The 25,948-nt window shown below is 44.0% G+C and overlaps 1 protein-coding gene across 1 annotated transcript in view; it reads left to right on the forward strand.

Moving 5' to 3' along the window:
• C9H14orf39 (chromosome 9 C14orf39 homolog) overlaps positions 1-25,948 on the forward strand; it is a 1,496,166-nt gene that overhangs the window by 789,630 nt on the left and 680,588 nt on the right. The window contains exon 11 of the mRNA XM_078660343.1: positions 3,829-3,965. Coding sequence (XP_078516469.1) covers positions 3,829-3,965 — 137 coding nt within the window. The remainder of the gene's footprint in view (positions 1-3,828; positions 3,966-25,948) is intronic.

Genomic DNA, 25,948 nt, shown 5'->3' on the forward strand with positions numbered 1-25,948 from the left:
TAGCCATTCTTACACAAAAAGCACAATTGCTATTTACTCACATAAGTATCACCGATGTCAAACCACATAGACATTTACACATATGATTAACCCATAAATCAATACTTCGGACAGAAACAAAAGACAGCTCCCAGACTGTACTTAAACCAAACCATTTGTAAATACTAATTGTATGTCATATTTACAAGAAAAGCTTCTCAAAAGTAGCCCAAAAGACTGCACAAAAAACAGCCCAACGACTGTTCCATGTTCAAGAAGCCAAAATACACCAAATTTGCTAGATTTGGCTGGCAGAACACTCAAAAAGCCCTCTGCATATCGCTACTTATAAAAGTTTTAAAGTGTGCGAATCAGGATCCTCTTTTATGTACATATTTAATTCCATGGGGTACGTAGTCACCAAGTAAGAAATATGTTTTTATACCTAAACCTATTTAGGTATCCCCTCTAGGGGAGCTGGCTGATTCCATTCTAGTTCCATAATGATACCTCCAAGAAAGCAACACATTCTACGATGTGTGCTATGAACAGACATGCCTAAAATATTGCAGCATATACAATAATATACAAAAAGTATCACTCATCTCAATGTGTGGCGTTCAAGTTTTATAAAAAAGTAGAGAAAAGTCTCCTCATTACCTGTCTATATAAATTGCAATTCATATATATCCAAATTCCAAATATTGGCCTATTTCCATACAATTCCAAACCCAAAAAGCGTCGCAACAAACGACCTTACAAAGCACAAATCTTCAACCTCTCACTGCCAAGTTCTGAATGACGTAACCGTTGTTTTAAAATACTCACGCCAAAAAAGTTCTCAGTCAGGAGCGGCTACCCCCAGGAGCGCCAGATCAGGGAAGACCAGAAATATACTGGGCTGCAGAGACAGAGAATCTCCGTACGCAGGGTACCTCTTTAGTAGAGTCCTGTCCTGTCCTCCTCAATGGATTCCTGTCTCCTGTCAAGACCACTCCCTTGGACAGCCGCTTCTCTGATGAGGTCCACGTTTTGGGCTCCATTTGAAGAAATATAAACCTCCTATAGGGGTTCACTGATACACCTGGTTCTTTTAACCAACAAAGAAGAGATTGGCACAGAACCGTTAGTATAAAAATAATGCATTTATTAACCTCAGATGAGGGAGATTGTGTCACACAGTACCCTCAGGCCACTGTAGGAAGCATTCTAAGGAGTACAGAGAACAGGGGCTTTATATATGCATAGGTTACATTAGTCAGCATAAAACCAAGGGGAGGTCCTGGCACATACAAAAATACTTACTGACTAATATGGATATACAAAATTTGTTTGCTCAACAAAGTGGGAGGAGAGATATTTCTCCTTACATCAGCAAGAATAGCCTGACAGTTCTCTGCTAGGAGCAGGTGCATTCTATCAACTAGGCCTATCTGAGCATGAGCAAGGCTCTAAAAGAGGGAGAAAGCGCATGGCAAGCACATGGCTAACTAAAATAGCTGCCAAATACAAAATGGCTTTCAGCTCATGCTAACAGATTCCTGCAATCTTTAACAAGGAGAAGAACCAGGAAGCTGAAGGAGGAGACTACCCCTGTGCTGTGTGTTTGGGAGTTGGTCTGCAGTGATTGCTTCATTGTCAAAGAAAGGAGAAGAGGACTGAGTGTGCTTTTCATCAACTTGAAGAGGAATTTCCAAGGGCTTGAACTTGAGCTTGCCTCCTACCTGAAGTCTCAGGATACAAGACTTCACCAACCAGCTCCCCCTGAATTCCCTTGCTGGGAATTGAAGTGCTTGCTGTTGTGCCAGGCCTTCTGAGAGACTGCGTGTCGCTGGGAGCTGGAGGCGTGACTCAATGACGAAAATCCTGTTGCCGCCGCACTAGTTGCCGTTGCATCACCAAGGAAGCGTGCCGCCGCTGCTGCTGTCGCCATCGCATCACTGAAGCGCGTCGCATCACCGGAGAAGTGTGCAGCCGCCGCAGAGGTCACCATCGCATCACCAGAGAAGCTTGTCACAGGGCCTGTTGTGTCTCCAAAGATCATCGAGTTGCCACACAGCCGTCAGGCGTGCACACATCGCATCAACGTTGTCGCATCGTAACCAAGATGCCATTTTGTCTCATCACACAGGAGAAGAGTATCACATCAAGGTGCCATCCTGTTGCATCGTACCGGACAGCAGTAAGAAACTGATGCATCACCTCCCCACACAGTAAGGAAGCAAGCATCAACTCCCCTGCGCAGCAGTAAGGAACCGACGCATCACCTTCCCTGCGACCCTTTTCGTTTGTTCTGCGTTACGCATCCAAGGTACTTTGTGAGTAAAGTGTTGTATTTACAACTTGAGAGAACTGAGCTATTTTGTACCATTTTAAAGTCTATTTTTGAGTACAGTATTGTGGATTTTTGTCGTTTGGTCTTTATAAAAATATAAATAAAAATATATAAAGTCTTTATAAAAATACGTTTTTTTATAATTTAACCTGTGTGGTGTCCATCTGTAGTATTGTCACTGTATTACTGTATGTTTTCACAAATGCTTTACACACTGCCTCTGAGATAAACCTACCTGCTCGTGCCAAGCTACCAAGGGGGTAAGCAGGGGTTATTTTAGGAGTGTAGCCCCTTACCCTTACTAGACGCAAGGATCCCTATTTGGTCAAAGGTACCTGCCTCTGCCAATTAGAGACCCCCAAATCTAACAGTCGTTTCCCTACATAATCCCTCCTTCTGTCGATGTGTGAATCTCCTCCCCACTGTGTTAGTCGAAGTCCCCGATTTGGCCTTATCTGCTAATCCCTTCAATGCCTGCTCTTCCGTCAGCCACACATGTTCCCTCAATTGTTCTATATTTTTGGGTAATTTCTGGGCTCTCTGTCTCCTTGATTGTTACCTTCACCCAGTGGCATAGCAAGAGGGGAGGTCAGTCCCAGGTGGCATGAGTTTTGGGGGCAGCTGCTATAGCGGATTTTCCTGCACCAACCCCCCCCCGCTCTTACCTGTGACCGTCCCGGATTCCCCAGCACTCCCCAATCTCCCTCAGACCCCCCATGGGGTGGAAAAAGCAGGGGCCGCCTTGGCAGTGGTGGCTGCCTCTGAACAGGGTGGTGGGTGGGGGGTTGGGATGAAATAAATAAAACTAAACTTACCTGCTCTGCCGACGCATCCGCCACACGCCTCTCCTTCATGTTCTTGTCTTCATCCCGGCTGCTGCCTCCAGCCTGCACCAGAAGCACCCTGGCTTCCAACTCTGCCATCAAACCAACAATGACCTAGGTCATTGTTGGTTTGATTACTTTTTGAGTGGAGGGCGACCTAGGTTATTTCCCTCTTAGCTCCTTGTTTGATGTTCCAACTCTGCCAGCCAATCACGATGCTGCAGTAGTAACGTGGTGATTGGTCTGAGCGGCCTGTTTGGCCGTTCAGGCATTCTGTGGGAGGCTGAGCATGTTCTCCACAGGGGTACACAGCCCAATGGAGAACATGCCAACTACGCATGGCTGTTTGGCCGGCCCTAGAGGGCCAGTCAAAGCGTCATGTGCATGTAGGGAGGGAGTGCAAACGAGTACTGCTCCATGGGCAGACAAAGGTCTATCTACGCCACTTGGCCTCACTGCCCCGATACACATGTCAATTACCAATCGCCACCGCTCTCTTGTGGACACCATCTGGCTTCCCATATTGCTCATAATGACTCCTTTACCAACCATGAGACCTTGAATGTGAAGTAACAATTTAATATAACAACAAAATAAACACAATCATGTAATCTTGGCTATATATTTTGGAAAACTGTATAATTGATCCACAGTTTTTTTCCTAACTGGTGACGTGTGTTTTTTTTGCAGCTTATTTGAAGACAAAGATTCTTCGCAATTGCCAAATGAGAAAAATCTTTCACAAAACTTGCTCCTTTCATGGACTCCTTCTAAATCAGTCCGACCTCTAAAGGGTTTCACATTTTCTTTGCAATTATCAGAAACAGGTAGAAATTTTACTTTTTAATAAAATAGCTGCAAGAGATGCGCTGAACTGTAGCTTACTTATTTAGTGTGTACAATCGCAGTTTTGCTGAGCTAATAACAAGTGTTACTATTACCAACTTTAGTGATACTCATTGTGTCGACCTTGGAATTAGAAAATGATGCCGTGACCGTACTCCGTTTAAAACTTGTGGCCTACAAGGCATGCTGTATGGCAGTAGCGATAGCTTAATTCATTGTGCTTCGTTGCCACCTTAGAGTTTTGTGTTCTTCGAGCTTCTGGAAATTGAAATCATAAATGTGGTGTGGCAATCGCTTATACAGATTTTTATAACCCACCAGTTGCAGCACGTCATGTCAGTGCTTTAATATTCAGATATTTTAGAACAGTATAACCAGTACCTTTCACCCTTTTCATCCCATGCACTCCTTACGTTTACCTGACGAACCGTCCTCATTGAGGTTTTACAGTTTCTTTAAATATAGCTCTAAATATTCTATAACTGCAATTTACAATTCAACTTTCCTTTTGATGTCATTGGTAGTCGTATGACATTATTTCTTCAATGGTATTTGGTATTTAACTTGCTTACTGTAGGAATCCACAAGCCAAAGGAGTCGGTCTTTGAGAGATCAGCCAATGGGCTGGTTACTCAAGCTGCTGTTTTGTCATTTCCCACGCAGGTAGTACTCTTGCTCGAATCTGCAGCACATCACTGTCCCCTGATGCCTGTCCCTGTCTGGGGGCAATGATGAGGTAGTGTAAACACCACTGTAACCCCCTGTGCAATGTCTCTTTAACACAGTGGAGCAGCATGGAGTTGTGAATGAATTAATGTCTTTTATGTAGCTCACAGCTATTCGGAATGTGTCCCGGTGCTCAGCAGAGACAAACAGGAGGAAAGAGGCTAAGCCCCCACAAATGTAGCCAGTCCTAAAGCTAAAAAACATATATCTTTAGGGCTTTCTTGAAGGGCCCTTCCTCTGTTATTAATCTCACATGAGCAGGCAGCTGTTCAACATACTCGCTGCTCTGACCGTATTGGAGGACCCCTCTCCGATGTTAACAGAAGCGGGGGCTAGTTAACAGGCTAGTGCCACTAGTAGCAATTTTCCTGGTCTGTACTCCTTGATCTTCTCATGTAAGTAAACAGGGCCTCTATTATAAACGGCTTGGTGGGCCACGGACATAGTTTTGAATATTATGTGCTTGCGGTGAGGTTTCTCCCTGTAATGAGATACTGAGGCATATTTAGGTACCTGAAAATAAAGTGAATTGCCATATTCTATATTACTTGTAGACACACTTGATTAGGTACTCAGGGAGACCAAGATACAGAACATTTACATAATCAAGGCGACACAAGATCAATGCCCTGACCACGGTTACTTGAGATTCGTGAGGGAGAAGATACAGAAATTTCTGAACATGCGGAGGATCCAGAGACAGGATCTAACCTCTTCCGAAACCTGGTCCTTGAAAGAATGTTGGGAGTCAAACATTAAGGCCAGGTTTCTAGCCACTGCGGTGGGTGGGGGTGGAGGGGTAACCTCACTGGGCCAAGGCCCAGTCCACCAAAAAGAGGGGTTAAGCTCAAACAAAAGGATCTCTGTTGTGTCTGTGTTGCACTGTAGTTTGTGAGACTGAAGCCAAATTAACAGTGTCTTCAAATAGAGAGCAGAAGATCATTTAGCACTCACTGAATCCCCTTGATAGGAGAGCAAGAGCAGTGTATCATCTGTATATGACATGATCCTAATGCCAAAACATTCAACCAGTCTGGACAGTGGACTCATATACACATTTAAAAGGGTAGGACTCAAAGAAGACACCTGTGGAACACCCAATTTCAATGATTTGGCAGGGGCTCATCCAGACAACCTGTTTTGGGTTCCCTAAGCAAAAGCTCAGCCAGCCAAGGGCTTTCCCGATACACCTATGTGTTCTAATTTTTGTAATAGAATGCTGTGGTCAACCATATCATATGCCGCTGATAGGTCCAACATCACCAGAGCTACATTTAGGCCGAAATCCTGACTCAGTTTAATGGATTCTGAAACCTCAAGGATTGTCGTTTCAGTACTATGAAAGGCTCTGGAGCTAGATGGATTGGGTTGGATGGAGGAGACTATTGTCTGTCAGAAATGTGGTAAGTTGTCGATTCACCATCTTTTCCAGAACCTTTGTTGGTGCTGGCAATAAATAAACGGGCCAGAAGCTTGCTGGTACTTTCAGATCTGCGTTAGCCTTCTTAGGAAGGGGGCCCACGTTTGCCCTTTCCCAGGAATCAGTTGTGAGACTGGTGTGTGATGGGTTGTGAGGGCGGTGTGCGCAAAGGAAAGATAGGAGCAGCATGTAGGGTGCTCTACAGGGCAGAGAGCCGCTTAGGGTTTACTGCCATCTATCATTCCTTGGTTCTGGCAGCCCGATGATGACAGTCTACCTAAGCGAAAAGCTCCTCTGTAGCCATATCTGATCATCACAGGGAACACGTTGCTGTGACTCTTGCTTGTTTCATTGCATGCCCAACCATGATTTATAGCTAAAATAGTATTAGCTGATCAGTGTGGATTTTGTAGGGTCATGTGTATTGTATGACATACTGCACAGTGCCATGATAGGCTGTCCTAGTTTCTGGGCAATGGAGACCTTAGTACTATCTATCCTGCATGGACCAACCATGACTACTGGTTCATGTGTGGGACCTTGGGGTGCATGGCTACTAGTGTGTTGGGCCTTGTATCCTTGGCTTGGTTTTCCCCAAACTCTTTGCCTTCCAGCCCCTTGCGTTGCTGAGTTAGTTTTTGCTGGCTTTAGGACTCTGCACACTTTACCACTGCCAGCCAGTGCTGCTGTGCTTGTGCACTCCTCTAAACATGTTAATGTTGGCTCATACTCAATTGGCATCTTTAATTTACTTATAAATCCCTAATAAAGTGAACTACATGTGCCCAGGGCCTGTAACTTAAATGCTGCTAGTGGACTTTCAGCACTTATTGTGATACTCAATTAAGTAGCCTGTCTTGGGCCTGCCGTTGCAGCCTGTGTGTGTAGTTTTAAAGTGTCATTTTGGTCTGGCAAGATAAGCCTCTTGCTAGGCCCAAATCTCCAAGGAGCGGGGAGCAGTCTATTTTAAATGTATTTCAAAAAGCTTAACGTTTACATGTTCTGGTACTGAAACACTCCTAAACTTGTTTTTCTCTGCTGTGAGGCCTGCGTCTCCCACAGGATAACTTTGGGTTACCTTATTACATTTAATTAGTGATAATTAAATTCGGAGCAGGTACGCTGGTCGAGTTTGGTGTCTATGGAATTGTGATTCAAAGTTGTCTTTAACGGTAAGGTCGGACATTTACTCACAATTCTGAAAATGTCTTAGAGAGTTGGCATTTTCTAGTACTAACCATTTGGTGCCTGCAGCCTGTCTCTGGGTCACATGACTAGGAATAGCTGGCAGTTGTTCTTTGTGTATTGCTCCCAGACATTGAGACAAAGGGATGCTAGGTGTTGGCAGGATGGGCAACTCTGAGTGAATAAGGGGGAGGGGCTGTCACCTACCATACTTGCACCATGGCCTCAGGGACAGTAGGCTCCAACCACCTCGAACCCAGGGCCTGGATTCTACCTGCTACAGTCCAAGTGGTGGCACCCTAGTCCTGGACCCTTGGAGTGGACCTGAAGGTGCTCTGGCACCTCAACTGTGGTCCCAGCAGAACCCAAGCATCGGAGCTGCAGTACAATACATTGCCGACAGGAAACTCCACATTGGAGCCATGACGCAACACATCCCGTCTCCGGACTATGCAGTTGGACCACTGCATGGTTCATCTCCAGCGCAGAAATTCGTATCGCTGCCATCTGTTTTCAGGAATTACCACTGCACAATGCATCCTCAATGCAGGCCTTAGCATCTCAAGTTTCTTATCGACGGAATCCTCGACGATGACACAGGACTCTGCTACGCAAGTGTAGCAGCTTCTTCGGAACCAGCTGGTGCATGACGCATCTCTACGCAGAACTTCACATTGTAAGACCCTCGTCTATAGAATCCTCAATGATGATGCAGGACATCGCACCGAAACTTCCCAGCTCTTGGGAAGTGCCACTGAGCAACATGTCCTTGAAGCGTGATTACGCTCCTTAGCGCGTAGTGCAATTAGGCACTATTTTCTCTTCAATATCTAAAATTGCATGTCTCCAGTGCTACTGATTGAATTTTTGATGGTTTGGTCTTAAATTATTTATCACATTTTGCTCAATTTTTCTGTCATTGTGTCGGATTTTCTTTGTGTTGTGTTTCACTTTATTACTGTTTGACGTGCTGCATAAATACTTTCCAAATTACCTCTAAATTAAACCTGACTGCTCTGTGCCAAGCTACCAGAAGGCTATGCACAGGTCAATTTGGAATTTGCTTGTGTCTTCACCCTAATAAGAATTGTGGTTGGTGCTTGAGTGGGGTTTCACCCTCCTCAACCAGTAACCCAATTTCTTAAATAGTTGTTCAACGCGAACTATGTGAAGTATGTGAGCACTGACTCAGGCGAACCAGAAGACCTTACAGCCATAGTGTACAGGGTGGCGATTATGCTGCTCACTCCCTTGCTTCAACCCACAGACAGTACATCACCTGAGAAATCAAAGTTGGTGTTGCAAAATCGTTTTAGACCCAGTTCAGCAGGAGATTTGGTAGAGAGGGGTTTGCAATATAGTCACACTGTACAGTCAATGAAAGCAAGAGCTCTATGCACAAACAGTGTAACTCATCAGCAGGCCCACTTAGCCTTTCATTTTAATTTCTGAGCAGAGTAAAAATGCACTGATTTCTTAAGATAAATTGGATTACATTTTTGAGAATAATAGGAGGTTAGTGTAGGATCTCATTTGCTGAGTATGGTACCAAGCATCGACTCCAGTGGTGAGGTTATAAAGCATATCCCCAGGTATCCTCCCACTCTTTCTTGGAGGTCATCATTACTGGCTGTGATGGAAGCAATCTCCTCACAGGTAAAAGCATTGGTTTAACTGACTCCTATCTCTCAATACAAGACACCTTGTTCCAACTACACCCTCTCGTCTCTGCCAAAGGAAGAGATATGAAGTGGTTAGGAGCAGCTGACCTTTCATGGATCAAACCTTGCATCTATTTTCCTATCTCTGTGTAGAATTTCTAAGCTATTGTTGTCTTGAAGAGTCACATAAGTCTCTCCTAAGTGTTTCCCCAGCCAAACCGAGGCAACAAGAGGTTGAACCAGCCTTCCTCCGGAGCGTTTGAACTTGAGTTAGCACACCAAGGGCCTTATTTATAGATTGTTAGGCATGCCAATGTAGCGGAAAGATATACTCAGCTGCCTTGGTGGACTAAAACCCACCATATTTAGAGTATTTCCCACTGAGGTAGAGATCTCTGTGCCTTCAGATAACTGACTGTAATAACTCACGCCCTTGTCATGCACTGCTAATTACTCCACATATTAAATCACTCATGACAACTTCTATGACATCATTGATGATATCACTGCAACATTTTCAGTGAAATTATGCATGAGAAAACTGTACATGGCTGGGATGTGAATTACAGTTACCTTAGGGCACGAGTTATAGTTACTTGAGATAACTATAACTGCTGAATTTCTATGGTTTTGTGTGTGTAAAATCTGAACCTAACTGTAACATCCCTGTAAATTTTGTTTTTCTTCAGTGACTATATATATATATATATATATATATATATATATATATAAAGGCTCCAACACTGCAGCACTCACGGGACACTGTTGTTTAATTAGCATTTCGAGCATATGCATTTCGGCATGTGGCCTTCCTCAGTGCTCTGCTAAACTGCACTCCAGGTAACACAATGATTTTAAGCAGTTGCTCGGGAGGGAAAAGCGTCACCATAAACAGAGGACATGTGTGAAACCTCTGTTTTTTTAGCGAACTTGCAACGTGTTTTAAATGCTAATTCCTAACTATAACGTGTGTGAAACCTATTGTTTTTTCAGTGAATTTCTAAGGTTTTTTAAATGCTAATTCCTAACTATAACGTATGTGAAACCTACAGTTTTTTCTGTCAATATATATATATATATACATATATGCACAGGAAAACTAAACAGGCACTTCCCTTACAAAGAAGTACAAAGTTTGCATGTCTGCAGCCTTTCTTATTTTTAACCTTATTCATCTTCTGCTCAATCAACACATCATCCACACATACACACACCTACTTGCTCCCTTTCTTGGCTAGGATTATCAATCATTCTTCTTTAATTCAAATTCAAAGTACAGGCCCTTTATCAGCGCTTTTTATTATAACAACTACCCCGGCCGAAGGCACTATGAAATGTGCACACTTGCTCCCTTTCTTGGCTGCACTTATCAATTATTCTTCAATTTCATATTTTGATTCAAACTCAAGGCCCTTTATCGAGCCTTTTTGTTGTAACTACTGTTGCAGTGATTCTGCTCCTACACACAACTGTGCATAAAGACTTACGACCTCAGTGAATTACGGTGTTCCAAACCCCACCTTAGTACCCAAACCCCCTAACAGACTAGCAATCAGTAACTCATTGGTTCTTCCTCCTATAGCAAAAACACCAATTATTAGTCAACCCACAACATGCGACTTAGGTTACCTCAGGTAAGGTAGATTACAAGAGCACTCTTTCGTTCCATTCTTACACCAGTCCAAAACAAGCACTTAATAAACACACCTGCAACTTTGAAATGTTTATTTCTAACACCGTAATCTCATGCCCAGTACCTTACATAATACAAGCAAACATATTATCAGAAACAAAGTTGTCAGCAGTGTTACTATTCTATAAAATACAAAGGGAGAAAGCATCCTATAATGCAAAAGGGAAACAGATTTGAAATATACCTAAATTTCACCCTCCCTACTTAGCAGGTTAGTTTATAACTACAGAAGATCTCATACAACTACATAGGCAGACCCACACCTCTGTTACTCAGCAGTAGTGGATCACATTGAGTTCTGCACAAACTGTCAAGATACAAATGTTCTCAAACTGTGTGTAATCATGCCTGCACACTTCATTACTAAACGCGCAAGTATAAGAGATGCCACAGCTGCATATCTCTTATGGCTCCAATGTGCGAACATCATTCCGAATAACACACACAGTATCCAACATAACCTTGATGTTTCATGCTCTCACTATACACACTAAAGTCGCGAGGCAGTCTACAAATGTAGTATATCAAATTATTCTCATATGAAGCAAAATATTCACCCTTCTCTAATCAATATTGCAAGTGCGTGTTGTGTGCAAAGCAGGGCAGGAAAACAAAAATGGCTTGTGAAGGACATCTAACATGAACTTCGATTGGAATTCCATGGAGCATATTATCAAACCCATTATCGCCACTTTAGCGGCACTTTCCTGCCAATAAAGTGGCGATAATTTTGTCGCCCAGGCTTGATATTATGGCCCAGAGTGCGTAGTGTACAGCAGTTTCTCTGTAAAATCTATAATTACCTCGAGCAGTGACAACAGTCTGACAAACAGATCTACAAGCTTATTACGTCACTTTTCTGTCACTTTTAACATGGGTAAAGTGACGCAAGGAGCTTGTAAATCTACGTCTGACTTTTCAAAAAAAATCTCAACTCCAGACTCTGCGAGACAGTTTTAATGTTCTTTTCTCCCTTTCTCTCTCTCACTCTCTGTGACATCATTTCTCTTTCTCTCTTAAACTTATAGACACTGCTGTCTGCTTGGACGTGTAGAAGAACAGCCCAACACAAGTTGTGAAACCAACTGGCCGAAGCGTTTGGCCGCACTGTTTATACAACAGTAAGCAAAGAGGCCTAGATCTACAAAGCCTTCATTGCAAACCATTAGAAATAAGTCGGCATAACGGGCGTCAGTAACGCAGTAGGCACTTCCATATAGACACCACTTGAACGCGGCACTATAACAAATGAAATGTACCAAGTACACTGCACTCGTAAAACTGTAGTGTTACCTTTATTTGTGAAAGGAGAGAGTGCGTAGTGTACAGCAGCTTCTCTGTGTAAAATCTATAATTACCTCCGAGCAGTGACAACAGATAGGTTACAATAGTCTGACAAACAGATCTACAAGCTTATTACGCCACTTTTATGTCACTTTTAACATGAGTAAAGTGACGCAAGGAGCTTGTAAATCGACGTCTGACTTTTCAAGAAAGAATCTCAACTCCAGACTCTGCGAGACAGTTTTAATGTTCTTTTCTCTCTCTTTCTCTCTCTCTCTGTGACATCATTTCTCTTTCTCTCTTAAACTTATAGACACTGCTGTCTGCTTGGACGTGTAGGAGAACAGCCCAACTCAAGTTGTGAAACCAACTGGCCGAAGCGTTTGGCCGCACTGTTTATACAACGGTAAGCACAGAGGCCTAGATCTACAAAGCCTTCATTGCAAACCATTAGAAATAAGTCGGCATAACGGGCGTCAGTAATGCAGTAGGTACTCCCATATAGACACCACTTGAACGCGGCACTATAACAAATGAAATGTACCAAGTACACTGCACTCGTAAAACTGTAGTGTTACCTTTATTTGTGAAAGGAGAGAGTGCGTAGTGTACAGCAGCTTCTCTGTGTAAAATCTATAATTACCTCCGAGCAGTGACAACAGATAGGTTACAACAGTCTGACAAACATATCTACAAGACTATTACGCCACTTTTCTTTCACTTCTAACATGGGTAAAGTGACTCAAGGAGCTTGTAAATCTACGTCTGAATTTTCAAGAAAAAATCTCAACTCCATACTCTGCGAGACAGTTTTAATGTTCTTTTCTCTCTCTTTCTCTCTCTCACTCTCTGTGACATCATTTCTCTTTCTCTCTTAAACTTATAGACTCTCCTGTCTGATTGGACGTGTAGAAGAACAGCCCAACTGAAGTTGTGAAACCAAGTGGCCGAAGCGTTTAGCCGCACTGTTTATACAACGGTAAGCACAGAGGCCTAGATCTACAAAGCCTTCATAGCAACGCATTAGAAATAAGTCGGCATAACGGGCGTCAGTAACGCAGTAGGCACTTCCATATAGACACCACTTGAACGCGGCAGTATAACAGAACTGAAATGTACTAGGCACACCGCACACGTGAAACCGTACAGTTACCAAAACTTGTAATGCTTCAGCTCATTTACTCACATCTACATAATTATAGACTCTAATTTTCTTTTTTGTTTTGCAGATTACCAATCGGACATCTTCTGGAGTCCATTTAACAATTTGTTTATAATATTGTTTGTTGTTAAAGTTATTTTTCTAGTTGCTTTTATTATAGTTATAATTGAGTTTCGTTTACATTTATTGTTTTAATAAAAGTTAATTAAAAAAAACTACATACTTCTTTTATTTTGTGGGGAAGGGGTATGGCGGTCCACAATAAAAATAATGTTGAAATACTATAGTAAGATATTCAAGACTAGGATTGAAAACTACTGAGTTCTAATTAACAGATATAATAAAAATAACAGTGAAAAACTACTAAAATGGCGGTCGAGGGAGTACGTAATCCACGTTTGGCCCCTCGGCACTACCTTTCAAATAAATATAGAAAAAATATGATTATTAAAATATTACAAAAGTACAGCAGCGGATGACACACATGACCCGCGAAAAGAAAGGGACAAATTTACTACCTGAAATAAAGAAAGGTTTGCTTGTTGAACTTGAAGAAAAAGAAAAAAACGTGGGCTTCGAAACGAGTCTGCGCATGCGAAAAAGGTGGCCCAAATCGAGGGGAAAATGGCGGCTGCTAGTTAGTGGCAGTCGCAGGCTCACAGTTCTCTGCATGCAGCGATGACAACGCAAACTCTAAAACGCAGGATCTTACCGGAGTATGGATTTAAGATGTTATGACTGAGTAGGGGATCCAGTTTTGTGTGCGAAACCTCTTCTGCTGCCCAAGTGAAGCTACCGCGCTGCGGGGGTTTGGTCTCTCTTGCACTCGCACGCGTTGCCGGCGTTGGACCGTCTCCCACTGCCTCGGCGCAGGGCGCCGCTACGCTTGTTCTTGGTCCTGGTCCTTGGTTCTGGAGCCCTGGAGCCGGCACTGAATTCGCCGATCCACCGGTACACAACTGGTATCCCCCTCCTCCTCTGCCCCACGATCACTGCCCTACCCGCTGCCGTCGGTAATTGCCGTTTTGCTGCCGCCCACGCCGGGAGGCAGTACTCGGGGGCTTAATGCTGACCGAAGCTGCTGCGAAGGGAAGCTAAGCCGAGTCGAGCTGTTGGTGAGCTCCTCTGAAGTCGGAGCATGCGGTGAACTGGGGCTTCTTACTCAATCTTTCCTTTTTCTTTCAGGGGGTGGAGGATGTAGCCTGGGTAGGCACACGACCTAGACTTAGTTAGGGATGGAGGAAGTTTCTTAGTCCAAGGATAGTGGGATAGCGGGGAAGTACAGAGGCGATTGGAGAAAGAGGCCTAGCAGTTGTGAGCAGATATATATCCCGAGCCAGCCCCTCATAAGGGGACAAATGGACAAGTCTTATACAGAGAGTCTCTCTCAGAGGAAGTGAGCTAGGGGTAACCGGTGTTCGGTGCCCTGAAAGTGCAGAGGAGGTGGCAAGAGGGAGCTCGACCCCTAGTAGAATTCGCTAGTCAGAGGCTGCTGCAGGTCTGGCACATCGGAGAATAGCCTCAGCCAGAGTCAACCTACGAAGGAATTCTGCTCCATCAGACTTATTCCTATACCTCAAGGCAAACCAGATCGACCCATCCCAGGATACACCAACATTAACATTAACACCAACAAAAATTCAAAGTAGATCAAGACTTAAAGAAGGACGTAAAGAAGAAATCAAACAAGATGGTTGTTGGATTGAGCCCAATGCATGGATTACATCAATGATCCCAGTAAGGAGAAGGGGGAGAGATTGGGGGCCTAAATTGCACCTGGGAAGGGAAATAGAGATACTTGAAGATAAGGAAGGGGGACAACAATCGGGGATAAATAAAATCAGTAGACATACCCTGAGGAGTAGGGACATCTGGGGGGTGAATAGCTCTTTTCCCGAGGTGGCGAGTCAAGAGCCTTCACCTACACAAATAGCTACTAAGGGGACAATCTTAAAAGAAAAGAAAATAAAAGTACTTGAACCGGCCCTAAAACTAAAAACTTTTAACACTAATACCAGTACTCCAGTAAAAAAAAAGATCGAAAAAAACCTAAAAATAAACTAAGTAGCACAAAAGTGACACCATCGTTAAGAACCTTTTTTAAGGTTCAAGGTGCAGAACCCGCAGTAAAAAAAATTATTACTCCTACTGGCTTACACCCAACAGAGGAGGTGGAAAGCGGCACGCCTATCTTAAAACAAATCCTACCCCGATCTCCAAAGATGAAGATGAAGACTCTACCTCTACCTCTACAAAATAGATATGAATTACTTGGACAGGAGAATGGCGAGACTGGCGAGACTAATCGGGTCTCAGAAAATCAGCTTCTAGCTGCTCCCACCGCAAATGTGACAGCGTCAGGAAAAGGATCAAGTGCTATACTAGATAAATCAAGTTCTGTAGGCTTCCTAGGTTCTCCAGGTGCATCAAGCGAGAAAGAGAGGCCATCTCACATTGAAGGATTACTAAATACACTGCTAATGGAGATTAGAGATAAGTTTGCGGTCTCTGAGAGTAACCAACTAAAGATTCAATCAGCTTGTGAAACTCTTGAAGCCAAGATGAACGCTAGAGTCGGCGCCGTGGAGGCAGCGGTCGAGGACTTAACAAAAAAGGTTGGGAAAAACTCACAAGATATTCAGGCATTAAGGGGGAGGATAAAATCTTGAAAGAAAAACTGGAGACCCTGGAAAATGCAGCAAGAAGTAATAACATTAGATTGTTAAATGTTCCTGAAAATTCACAAGGTGAGGATATAAGAGTATTTGTTATCAACCTCTTGGCAGAATTCAATGCAGATATTGACAAGAAAACTCTCGAAGATGACATCCAAAGAGTTCATCGCGATCCCTATCTTAAAAAAACTGGAAAGAAAAATCCCAGGAAGATCTGGGTGAATTTTAAGTCATTCACACTAAAAGAAAAAATCTTGTCAGGGGGTCTAAAAGCGGGGACGTATAAAAAGGCTGATTGGACATTTCATATGAGATCAGATATCTCCCACATTACACAAGAGAGGCAATGGGAGTTAGGAAAATCAATGCAGGAAATAAAAAGTCTTGGTGCAACGGTAAACCTACGCTTCCCAGCTTCACTTAAAGTTATGTGGAACAATAAAATGCATTTTTTTAAAGATCCAGTTGAGGCGAATGCTTTTATAAACCAGATAAAGAGTTCCACTTCTAGATAAGCGTTACGGAAGTCATGCAAGAGACAGAGCCTAAAATTTTTTTTTAGAGGACCGCCTCTAATAGGGAATAAGGTTGTTTTCCCCAATGGAGGGGGGGGTGGCCCAACCCACTAAAAATAAAGTACAAAAAAACGGTTTGAATATGCGCACAGGGTGGGGGAGCATGTGGGAACATTTTTAAAAAAAAATGTCCTCATTTAAATCTGCGATTTCAACATCTTTGGCCTTTTCTTTCTTTCTTTTGTTTTTTCCGTTTGGATTATTTTTGAATCACAATGTCTAATAATATTAGAATAAATGACCTGGAAATCATGACATGGAACGTAAATGGCTTGAGGGTTCCCCGGAGAAGGGAAAGAATCTTGGAATTTCTGAGACTATCAGAATGTAAGGTATTCTTGATACAAGAGTCTCACCTACTTAGAGAGGAATGGGCACTGATTAAAAAAAACAGAAATGGATTGAATACTGCATTTGCACTAATCAAGTGTGGTACAAAAGGGGATGGTGATGGACGGAGCATCTGAACCAATCAAACACTCACACCCAGTCAAAAGATCTGGGTTTGATCCATCACCGTTCTTTAGCCCACTCTGCCACCACAGTTCAGACATGGCTATATGCAAATCAGTCTGACCCTGTGCCTCATGGGAACAGTCCAGCCTGAACTGCCAAGCCATGCCTTCCCTGGACCGGAAACAAGCTTCCGAGGACCGGTTTCTGGCATTACAGCCGTCTTCAGCCCGGCTTGCTTGAATCCAGTGGCAAAGTGAGCAAGGGACTCACGTCTGAGCATACCCTGACACACTTATGGCGGCCAAAGCGGTACAAAAGGGGGTGGTGATGGACGGAGCATCTGGACCAATCAAACACTCACACCCAGTCAAAAGATCTGGGTTTGATCCATCACCGTTCTTTAGCCCACTCTACCACCCCAGTTCAGACATGGCTATATGCAAATCAGTCTGACCCTGTGCCTCATGGGAACAGTCCAGCCCGAACTGCCAAGCCATGCCTTCCCTGGACCGGAAACAAGCTTCCGAGGACCGGTTTCTGGCATTACAGCCGTCTTCAGCCCGGCTTGCTTGAATCCAGTGGCAAAGTGAGCAAGGGACTCACGTCTGAGCATACCCTGCCAAACTTATGGCGGCCTAAGCGGTACAAAAGGGGGTGGTGATGGACGGAGCATCTGAACCAATCAAACACTCACACCCAGTCAAAAGATCTGGGTTTGATCCATCACCGTTCTTTAGCCCACTCTGCCACCCCAGTTCAGACATGGCTATATGCAAATCAGTCTGACACTGTGCCTCATGGGAACAGTGCAGCCCGAACTGCCAAGCCATGCCTTCCCTGGACCGGAAACAAGCTTCCGAGGACCGGTTTCTGGCATTACAGCCGTCTTCAGCCCGGCTTGCTTGAATCCAGTGGCAAAGTGAGCAAGGGACTCACGTCTGCGCATACCCTGCCTCACTTATGGCGGCCAAAGCGGTACAAAAGGGGGTGGTGATGTACGGAGCATCTGAACCAATCAAACACTCACACCAAGTCGAAAGATCTGGGTTTGATCCATCACCGTTCTTTAGCCCACTCTGCCACCCCAGTTCAGACATGGCTATATGCAAATCAGTCTGACCCTGTGCCTCATGGGAACAGTCCAGCCCGAACTGCCAAGCCATGCCTTCCCTGGACCGGAAACAAGCTTCCGAGGACCGGTTTCTGGCATTACAGCCGTCTTCAGCCCGGCTTGCTTGAATCCAGTGGCAAAGTGAGCAAGGGACTCACGTCTGAGCATACCCTGCCAAACTTATGGCGGCCAAAGCGGTACAAAAGGGGGTGGTGATGGACAGAGCATCTGAACCAATCAAACACTCACACCCAGTCAAAAGATCTGGGTTTGATCCATCACCGTTCTTTAGCCCACTCTGCCACCCCAGTTCAGACATGGCTATATGCAAATCAGTCTGACCCTGTGCCTCATGGGAACAGTCCAGCCCGAACTGCCAAGCCATGCCTTCCCTGGACCGGAAACAAGCATCAGAGGACCGGTTTCTGGCATTACAGCCGTCTTCAGCCCGGCTTGCTTGAATCCAGTGGCAAAGTGAGCAAGGGACTCACGTCTGAGCATATCCTGCCAAACTTATGGCGGCCAAAGCGGTACAAAAGGGGGTGGTGATGGACGGAGCATCTGAACCAATCAAACACTCACACCCAGTCAAAAGATCTGGGTTTGATTCATCACCGTTCTTTAGCCCACTCTGCCACCCCAGTTCAGACATGGCTATATGCAAATCAGTCTGACCCTGTGCCTCATGGGAACAGTCCAGCCCGAACTGCCAAGCCATGCCTTCCCTGGACCGGAAACAAGTTGCCGAGGACCGGTTTCTGGCATTACAGCCGTCTTCAGCCCGGCTTGCTTGAATCCAGTGGCAAAGTGAGCAAGGGACTCACGTCTGAGCATACCCTGCCACACTTATGGCGGCCAAAGCGGTACAAAAGGGGGTGGTGATGGACGGAGCATCTGAACCAATCAAACAGTCACACCCAGTCAAAAGATCTGGGTTTGATCCATCATCGTTCTTTAGCCCACTCTGCCACCCCAGTTCAAACATGGCTATATGCAAATCAGTCTGACCCTGTGCCTCATGGGAACAGTCCAGCCCGAACTGCCAAGCCATGCCTTCCCTGGACCGGAAACAAGCTTCCGGGGACCGGTTTCTGGCATTACAGCCCTCTTCAGCCCGGCTTGCTTGAATCCAGTGGCAAAGTGAGCAAGGGACTCACGTCTGAGCATACGCTGCCACACTTATGGCGTCCATCACCACCCCCTTTTGTACCACTTTGTTCGCCATAAGTTGGCAGGGTATGCTCAGACGTGAGTCCCTTGCTCACTTTGCCACTGGATTCAAGCAAGCCGGGCTGAAGACGGCTGGAATGCCAGAAACCGGTCCTCGGAAGCTTCTTTCCGGTCCAGGGAAGGCATGGCTTGGCAGTTAGGGCTGGACTGTTCCCATGAGGCACAGGGTCAGACTGATTTGCACATTGCCATGTATGAACTGGGGTAGCAGAGTGGGCTAAAGAACGGTGATGGATTAAACCCAGATCTGTTGACTGGGTATGAGTGTTTGATTGGTTCAGATGCTCCGTCCATCACCACCCCCTTTTGTACCACTAATCAAGTTTGTACAACAAAGGGAGTCGCTATATTATTTTTAAAAAAAACGGCATCTGCTATATTGAGTGATTGTATAGTTGATCCAACAGGGCGATGGGATGTTGCTAAATTTAAAATCAACGGATCTGGGATTACCTTAGCAAGCTATTACGGCCCCAATTTGGACGTCCCTGGACCCCTTTATACTCTCTTATCCCATTTGACAGATGTTAATGACTATACTATCCTAGGAGGTGACTTTAATATGGTTTTAAACCCCAGCAGTGACTCCACATCACATAGAGCTACATCAAGTACACAAAAAATGAGGAAAGCATTAAAACAATTGATGTCCGATATAGGGCTAATAGATATCTGGAAGGATATGGCTAATAAGTCTAAACCTATAGGTGGGAAGTTCACTTTCCATAACAAAAAATGGGGACATAAGTCAAGGATTGATTTCTTTTTAGTTAGTGCAACAGTAGGTAAAAATACAAGACAAGTTAGTCATTCCCCTGAACATCTGGCAGACCACTGGGCAGTCATTTTAAAAATAACGATCAAAAAAGCACAATTACCAAGAAGAAGTACCATTAATCGTGCGTTATTAGTGGAAGATGATATTATTGAAAAGTTAAAGATAGAAACTAAAGAGTTATTTAATATTAATCTAAACTCTGCCCCAACCCAAATAGTTTGGGACACATACAAGGCTTTTTTAAGGGGGATAATACTAGCCATTCCTTGTACACAAGCAAAGAAGGTAAAAGAAGAAACAAAAAAAACCTGAAGATGAAATACATAGACTATATAAGTATCTAGAGGGAGACCAGGAGAATGCTATACTTTTAAGTAAATTAACCTCTGCCAAACATAAACTGGCTGATTTTTTAGAAATCATTATAAAAAAATGGGATGCAAGTAAACTCGCAAACCATGAATATGGGGAGGGTTGTAGTAAACTCCTCGCCTGGAAAACAAAAACTGACCAGACAAGGATATACGGAGCCCGGACACTAATATTATTGTTTCAGAAGACACTGAAATTGAGGAGGCGTTTGTCCAGTTTTATAAGAAACTATTATACGGAAGATATGACTCTGGAAGACACCTCGGTGGATAACTTCTTAGCAGAAGTGTCCCTCCCTACTCTTCAACAAGAAAATAAAGTGCTAATACACTGCCCTATATGGCTGGAGGGAGTTACTCAAGCAATTAACTCCCTAAAAAAGGGTAAAGCAGCAGGACCTGACTCCATTGCAAACGAGATTTATGATGCATTAAAAGAGGAATTGTCACCTATCCTCCTCCAACTCTTTAATTCCTCCTTTATAGAAGGAGAAACCCCCCCCATATCTTGGGAAGAGGCCACAATAATAATCCTCTTAAAACCCAATAAAAACCCACGTATATGCGAATCCTATCGTCCAATCTCACTCCTGAACTGCGATCATAAAATTTACACACAGATCATTACTAAACGCTTAGATAAAGTAATAGGACCGCTTATTCATCCCGATCAAAAGGGTTTTATGAAGGGGAGACAGCTTAGTGAACTAACCTATGATCTGATAGTAGCTATGGCCCAAGATGGCCCAAAGATATAAGTCTCCCTTGGCGGTAATGACATTCGATGCCGCCAAGGCATTTGACCGAGTTAACTGGGCATTCCTATTTAAAGTAATACAGTCCTTCGATTTGGGGGAAAAATGCTTGGCAGCTATTAAGGCCATATATAAGAACCCCTCAGCCAGAATCTTGGTTAATGGAAAGCTAACCAGAGCAATACAGATTGGTAGAGGAACCAGACAAGGTTGGCCCCTCTCACTGCTACTTTTTAACATGTATATCAAGCCTTTGACCTGTAAATTAAGAACCTCTCAGAAAATCATCCCTTTTACCTGTAATGGATGGGAGAAAAAAATCGGGCTGTATGCAGAAGACTTAATTGTCTTTACAGGAGATCTGGAAGAGTCTTATCCAGAAATCTGGCTAGAAATAGAAAGCTTTGGAAAGGTATCAGGTTATCTCCTCAACCAACAAAAAACAGAGTTATTAAAATGGAACACAAACTTCTACAGTGCCTATGAAAAAAAAGAGATAAGATATCTGGGAATTCAGATAGTCCAAAACATAGATAAAATCGCGCAAGTTAATTTTGACAGAGTAACGAAAAAAGTAAGATCCCAATTACACTCTTGGGGGCCCTGTGTCTCTCTTTTCTAGGCAAATCCAACTTAGTAAAAATTTCAATCTTACCAAAATATACATTTCTGTTTAATAATATCCCACTGGAGTTCCCGAAAATATGGTTTAAGAAAGTTCAGTGTTTTTTTTCAAGCTTTATCTGGGGGAATAAACGTCCGCGGATTACACACAGGAAATTTAGAAACAAAAAGGAATATGGAGGGATCGCAAGCCCGGACCTGTTTTTATATATGTGTGCATTTCAACTAAAGAATTTTCGCCAACTGATGTAGGAGGACTCTAGATTCTCTCCTCCATTTAAAGCACTATCTAGAGACAGTATTCAACAAGCCGGATGTTATCTCTTAAAATTTGGCCACCCCAAATTTAAAAAAAAGATAAAGTTAAAGATTCTGATGTCAGCGGCAAAGCTTTGGTTTCAAGTGACCCGAATCTTAAAAATCCCATACTACTATGATATTAGCCCAATTTAGGATTCGCCTGGGTTGCCATCATGTATGACGGATGCCTTGGCGATGCCACTGAAAAGATGCGGGATTAATACTTGGGGTCAACTCATAATTGATGCAGAATTGATCTCATGGCTACACCTAAAAGCAACCACCGGAAATCAAGTCTCAAAATGTAAATATTACCAGCTGTTGAGCTGGACAAGAGCAATAGAAAAGGAACTAAAAGGGAACTCGAACTTGGCATTTAAGATCTGCTCATACGGTAACAAAAAAAGAGGTAGCAGAATGGTATTGGTTACTCATCCAGAGTGGAGAAGAGGAGCAGGCTTCATTTACGGAAATATGGAAGAAGGACCTGCCAGATGAAGACCTGGAAAAAACCGGGCAAGTATCTATGTCTCTCCTATGGTCAAATGTAAATGCTCCTTCTTTAAAAAAAAAAAATCACTTTTTTACAGTCCACAAGGCCTATTGGACCCCTCAAAGGCTATCGAAAATGGGCACCCAAGTGATCAAGAAATGTCTTAAATGTGGAGAAGAAAAAGCTAATGAGATCCACATGTTCTGGAGCTGCCCGGCTATTGCGTTATACTGGAGTAAAGTGGGTAAGATCATTGCTGACATTATGGGGCTGGAAATGAATATAACAATTTTAACAGTAATCTTTGGAGTGCCCCCGAGGGAAGTAGAGGGTAGAGCACTTACAAAAAATCATAAGGCACTACTATTTGTTTTGATTCTATTAGCACGCAGGGAGCTTTGTATTAAATGGATATTACCATGCCCTCCTACGGAAGGGGAATGGATTTGATCCATTCAGAGGATAGCTATGCTGGATCAAGCTAGTACCCGCTCAAAAAAGACTACATTTTGGGAAATTTGGAGGCCTGGTCCGAGATAACGATGACACACATATAGTTATGTTTGCTTGAATAAGGGACATTGAATTTCGCTATATTGACATCTGTCTTGTTTTTTTTCTTTTTTTTTTCTTTTTGATTTCCAAGTCCTATGATTAAATAATATGCAACAGACAACTGTCTAGGGGACGGGTCTGTTTGGCCATCCTCCGAGGTAGGGGGTTATATTGGCCGCCAAAACTTCAAGACTAAGGTGGAAACCTTGACAAGTAGACAAAGGTGCGGTTTTGGAGATACAGTGTATCCTTTTCTCCCCCGCGGGAGTGTGACAAAACCGGTAATTTACAAAATGTATCCTTCACACACTTGGAAGGGTCTGAGATACCAAATCTTGAATTATTGTGCATATTATATTTAAATGAGGATAAAAAAAAAAGAAGAAGAAAAAGAAAAAACGTGCGCATGCGTAGAGAGTACAACTGCTACACAAAAAAAGGAAAGTTTTACATACTATCATAGAAATGAAGGGGCATATTATCAACAAAAAGCGATACATTATTGCCGCTGTTACCGGCAGGAAACTGCCGATAAAGCGCGGATAATGGGCTTGATAATAGGCCCTTGTAAATTCCCATAGCAGCCCAGGTTCCGATGTTAACCTGGGCTGCTATGGTTGTTCACAAGGGCATATTATCCAGCCCATTATCGCCGCTTTATCGGCAGGAAACTGGATAATGTATCGCCTTTTGTTGATAATATGGCCCATTGCTCTTTTTTTTTAGCAGTAAAATTAGGTGCATATTATCAAGGACCGGTGTTAAAATTATCGCCATTTTATTGGCAGGAAACTGCAGATAAAAAGGCGATAAAGAGCTTCATAATACGGCCTTGTTATTTCCCATAGAATCCCATGTTAACACCACAACATAGGCTTCTATGGGAATTAACAAGGACGTATCATCAAGCCCACCCTCCCAACATTATTAAAAAACCCCAGACAATGCAGGTACCCGGAGCTGGAAGGTCATTTTACATATTACTGCCCTAGAAAGGTGGCGTTCCCCGCTACGTGTACGGGGGGAGAGAGAGAGAACATACGGCCTGATTCATCAAGCTAAATTGCGCCCGCATTAGCTGCGAAAATGCAATTGCGGGCGCAATGTCGGTAATCGGCATTCATCATTAAATCGCAAACACATAATAGCGAATACGCAATAATAATCGCACAATCCCGGTAGGAGAGCACTAGCGAATCGGAAAATGCGACTATCCACGGATTTTGCGAAATAAATAGCGGTTTCGCTATACAATCGCAATCGGTATTCATGAAATACCGCAAATAGAGAAAAACCCATAAATCGCTGATTGCGCGGCGCAAATTAAGGACAACTCAAAGCAGGTGGTAACCATAAAAGCCATGTAAAAAAATATTTTCAAAAAACAGTTGGCCAATCAGTAACAGGTTCAGGGCTGACCAATCACACATAAGGACATTCAGCAGCTGCATTAGGAGTTTCACAATGCCAGGAATGTACATGGTCGTGAGGCGCCGAAGGCTACAGCGAGCAGCACGGAGGAGAGGCCAGATCCAGGAGAGGATATTCCGCCAGCGGGTGACCTTGCTGGGACAAACAAGAGAGCAGATATATGCTAAATACAGGCTAAATGGGGAAATGATAATCCAGCTCATACACGACCTTGACCCCCTGATGCAGCACCCAACAAGGCGTACCAATGCGGTGCCTACACATGTGCAGGTATTGTGTAGCCTGCACCTCCTGGCCTCTGGGAGCTTCCAGGGGATAGTAGCGGCTGCTGGGGGGATATCCCAGCCCACCATGTCACGCTGCCTCAAGACTTTTGTTGACGCAATGCTGACCCAGCTACACCGATACATAAAATTTCCCACCAGCCAACAGGAATTGCACTTGACCAAGCTGCAATTCTACAATGTAGCACATTTTCCGCATGTACTCGGATGCATAGACTGTACCCACGTTGCCATCTGCCCACCAGCTGCCACGGAGTATATGTTCCGCAATCGGAAGTCCTACCACTCCCTCAACATACAGATGGTCTGCAATGCCAAGACTTACATCACTGACATTGTGGCCCAGTACCCAGGGAGTACCCATGACTCCTATATATTCCGGCACAGCGGCCTCCACACACGACTGGCCAGGGGAGACTTTGGGGAAGGACACCTACTTGGTAAGTACACTTTGTTGACAATGTCACATTGCTATGAAGTAGCAGCGCAGCACAGGCACTCACCCTCTGCTCCTCTCATTCAGGTGACAGTGGCTACGCCCTCCGTGATTACCTCCTCACCCCATACCTCAACCCTACTACACCCCAGCAACGGCGCTACAATGTTGCGCGCATTCGGACAAGGAACTGCATAGAAAGGACATTTGGGTTGCTCAAAAGCAGGTTCCGCATACTGCACAAGACAGGTGGGGCCATGTATTACAGTCCTGCAATGTGCTGCCGCATTGTGGCTGTCTGCGCAATACTTCATAACATTGCAACCAAGCGCCGGATACCAGTCGACATATCTGGCAGTGAATCTGAAGGGGACGACCGGCCACCTGCTCATGCGCGCCTTGCACACGGGGAGAATCCTGCTGAAGGCCACAGACGTCGCAACCACATCACACTGAACAGTTTCTGATGCACCCTCCACCCTCACCCCACAAATCACAAATGCATGCAGAAATCAATAATGACACTACGCCAATGTGTGCTGCTAAAATAAATATATTTGTTTCATTCACAATAATGGTAAAACTATTAATGTTGTCTTTGCTAACAGTATTTCAGCATACTGCTGTGCGAAAGGACAGGGCAGGCTTATACTCAGCCTGTGCCTGTAAGAGTCATAGAAAGTCATGTGCGCCTCCTGCGCGTACCACCCAAACGCCTCTGTGGCTCATCCTCATCCATGGCACGTGCAGCTGCTGTGG

This window comes from Lissotriton helveticus, chromosome 9, assembly GCF_964261635.1.
Source record: "Lissotriton helveticus chromosome 9, aLisHel1.1, whole genome shotgun sequence".
In the NCBI taxonomy this organism is placed as follows: Eukaryota; Metazoa; Chordata; class Amphibia; order Caudata; family Salamandridae; genus Lissotriton; species Lissotriton helveticus.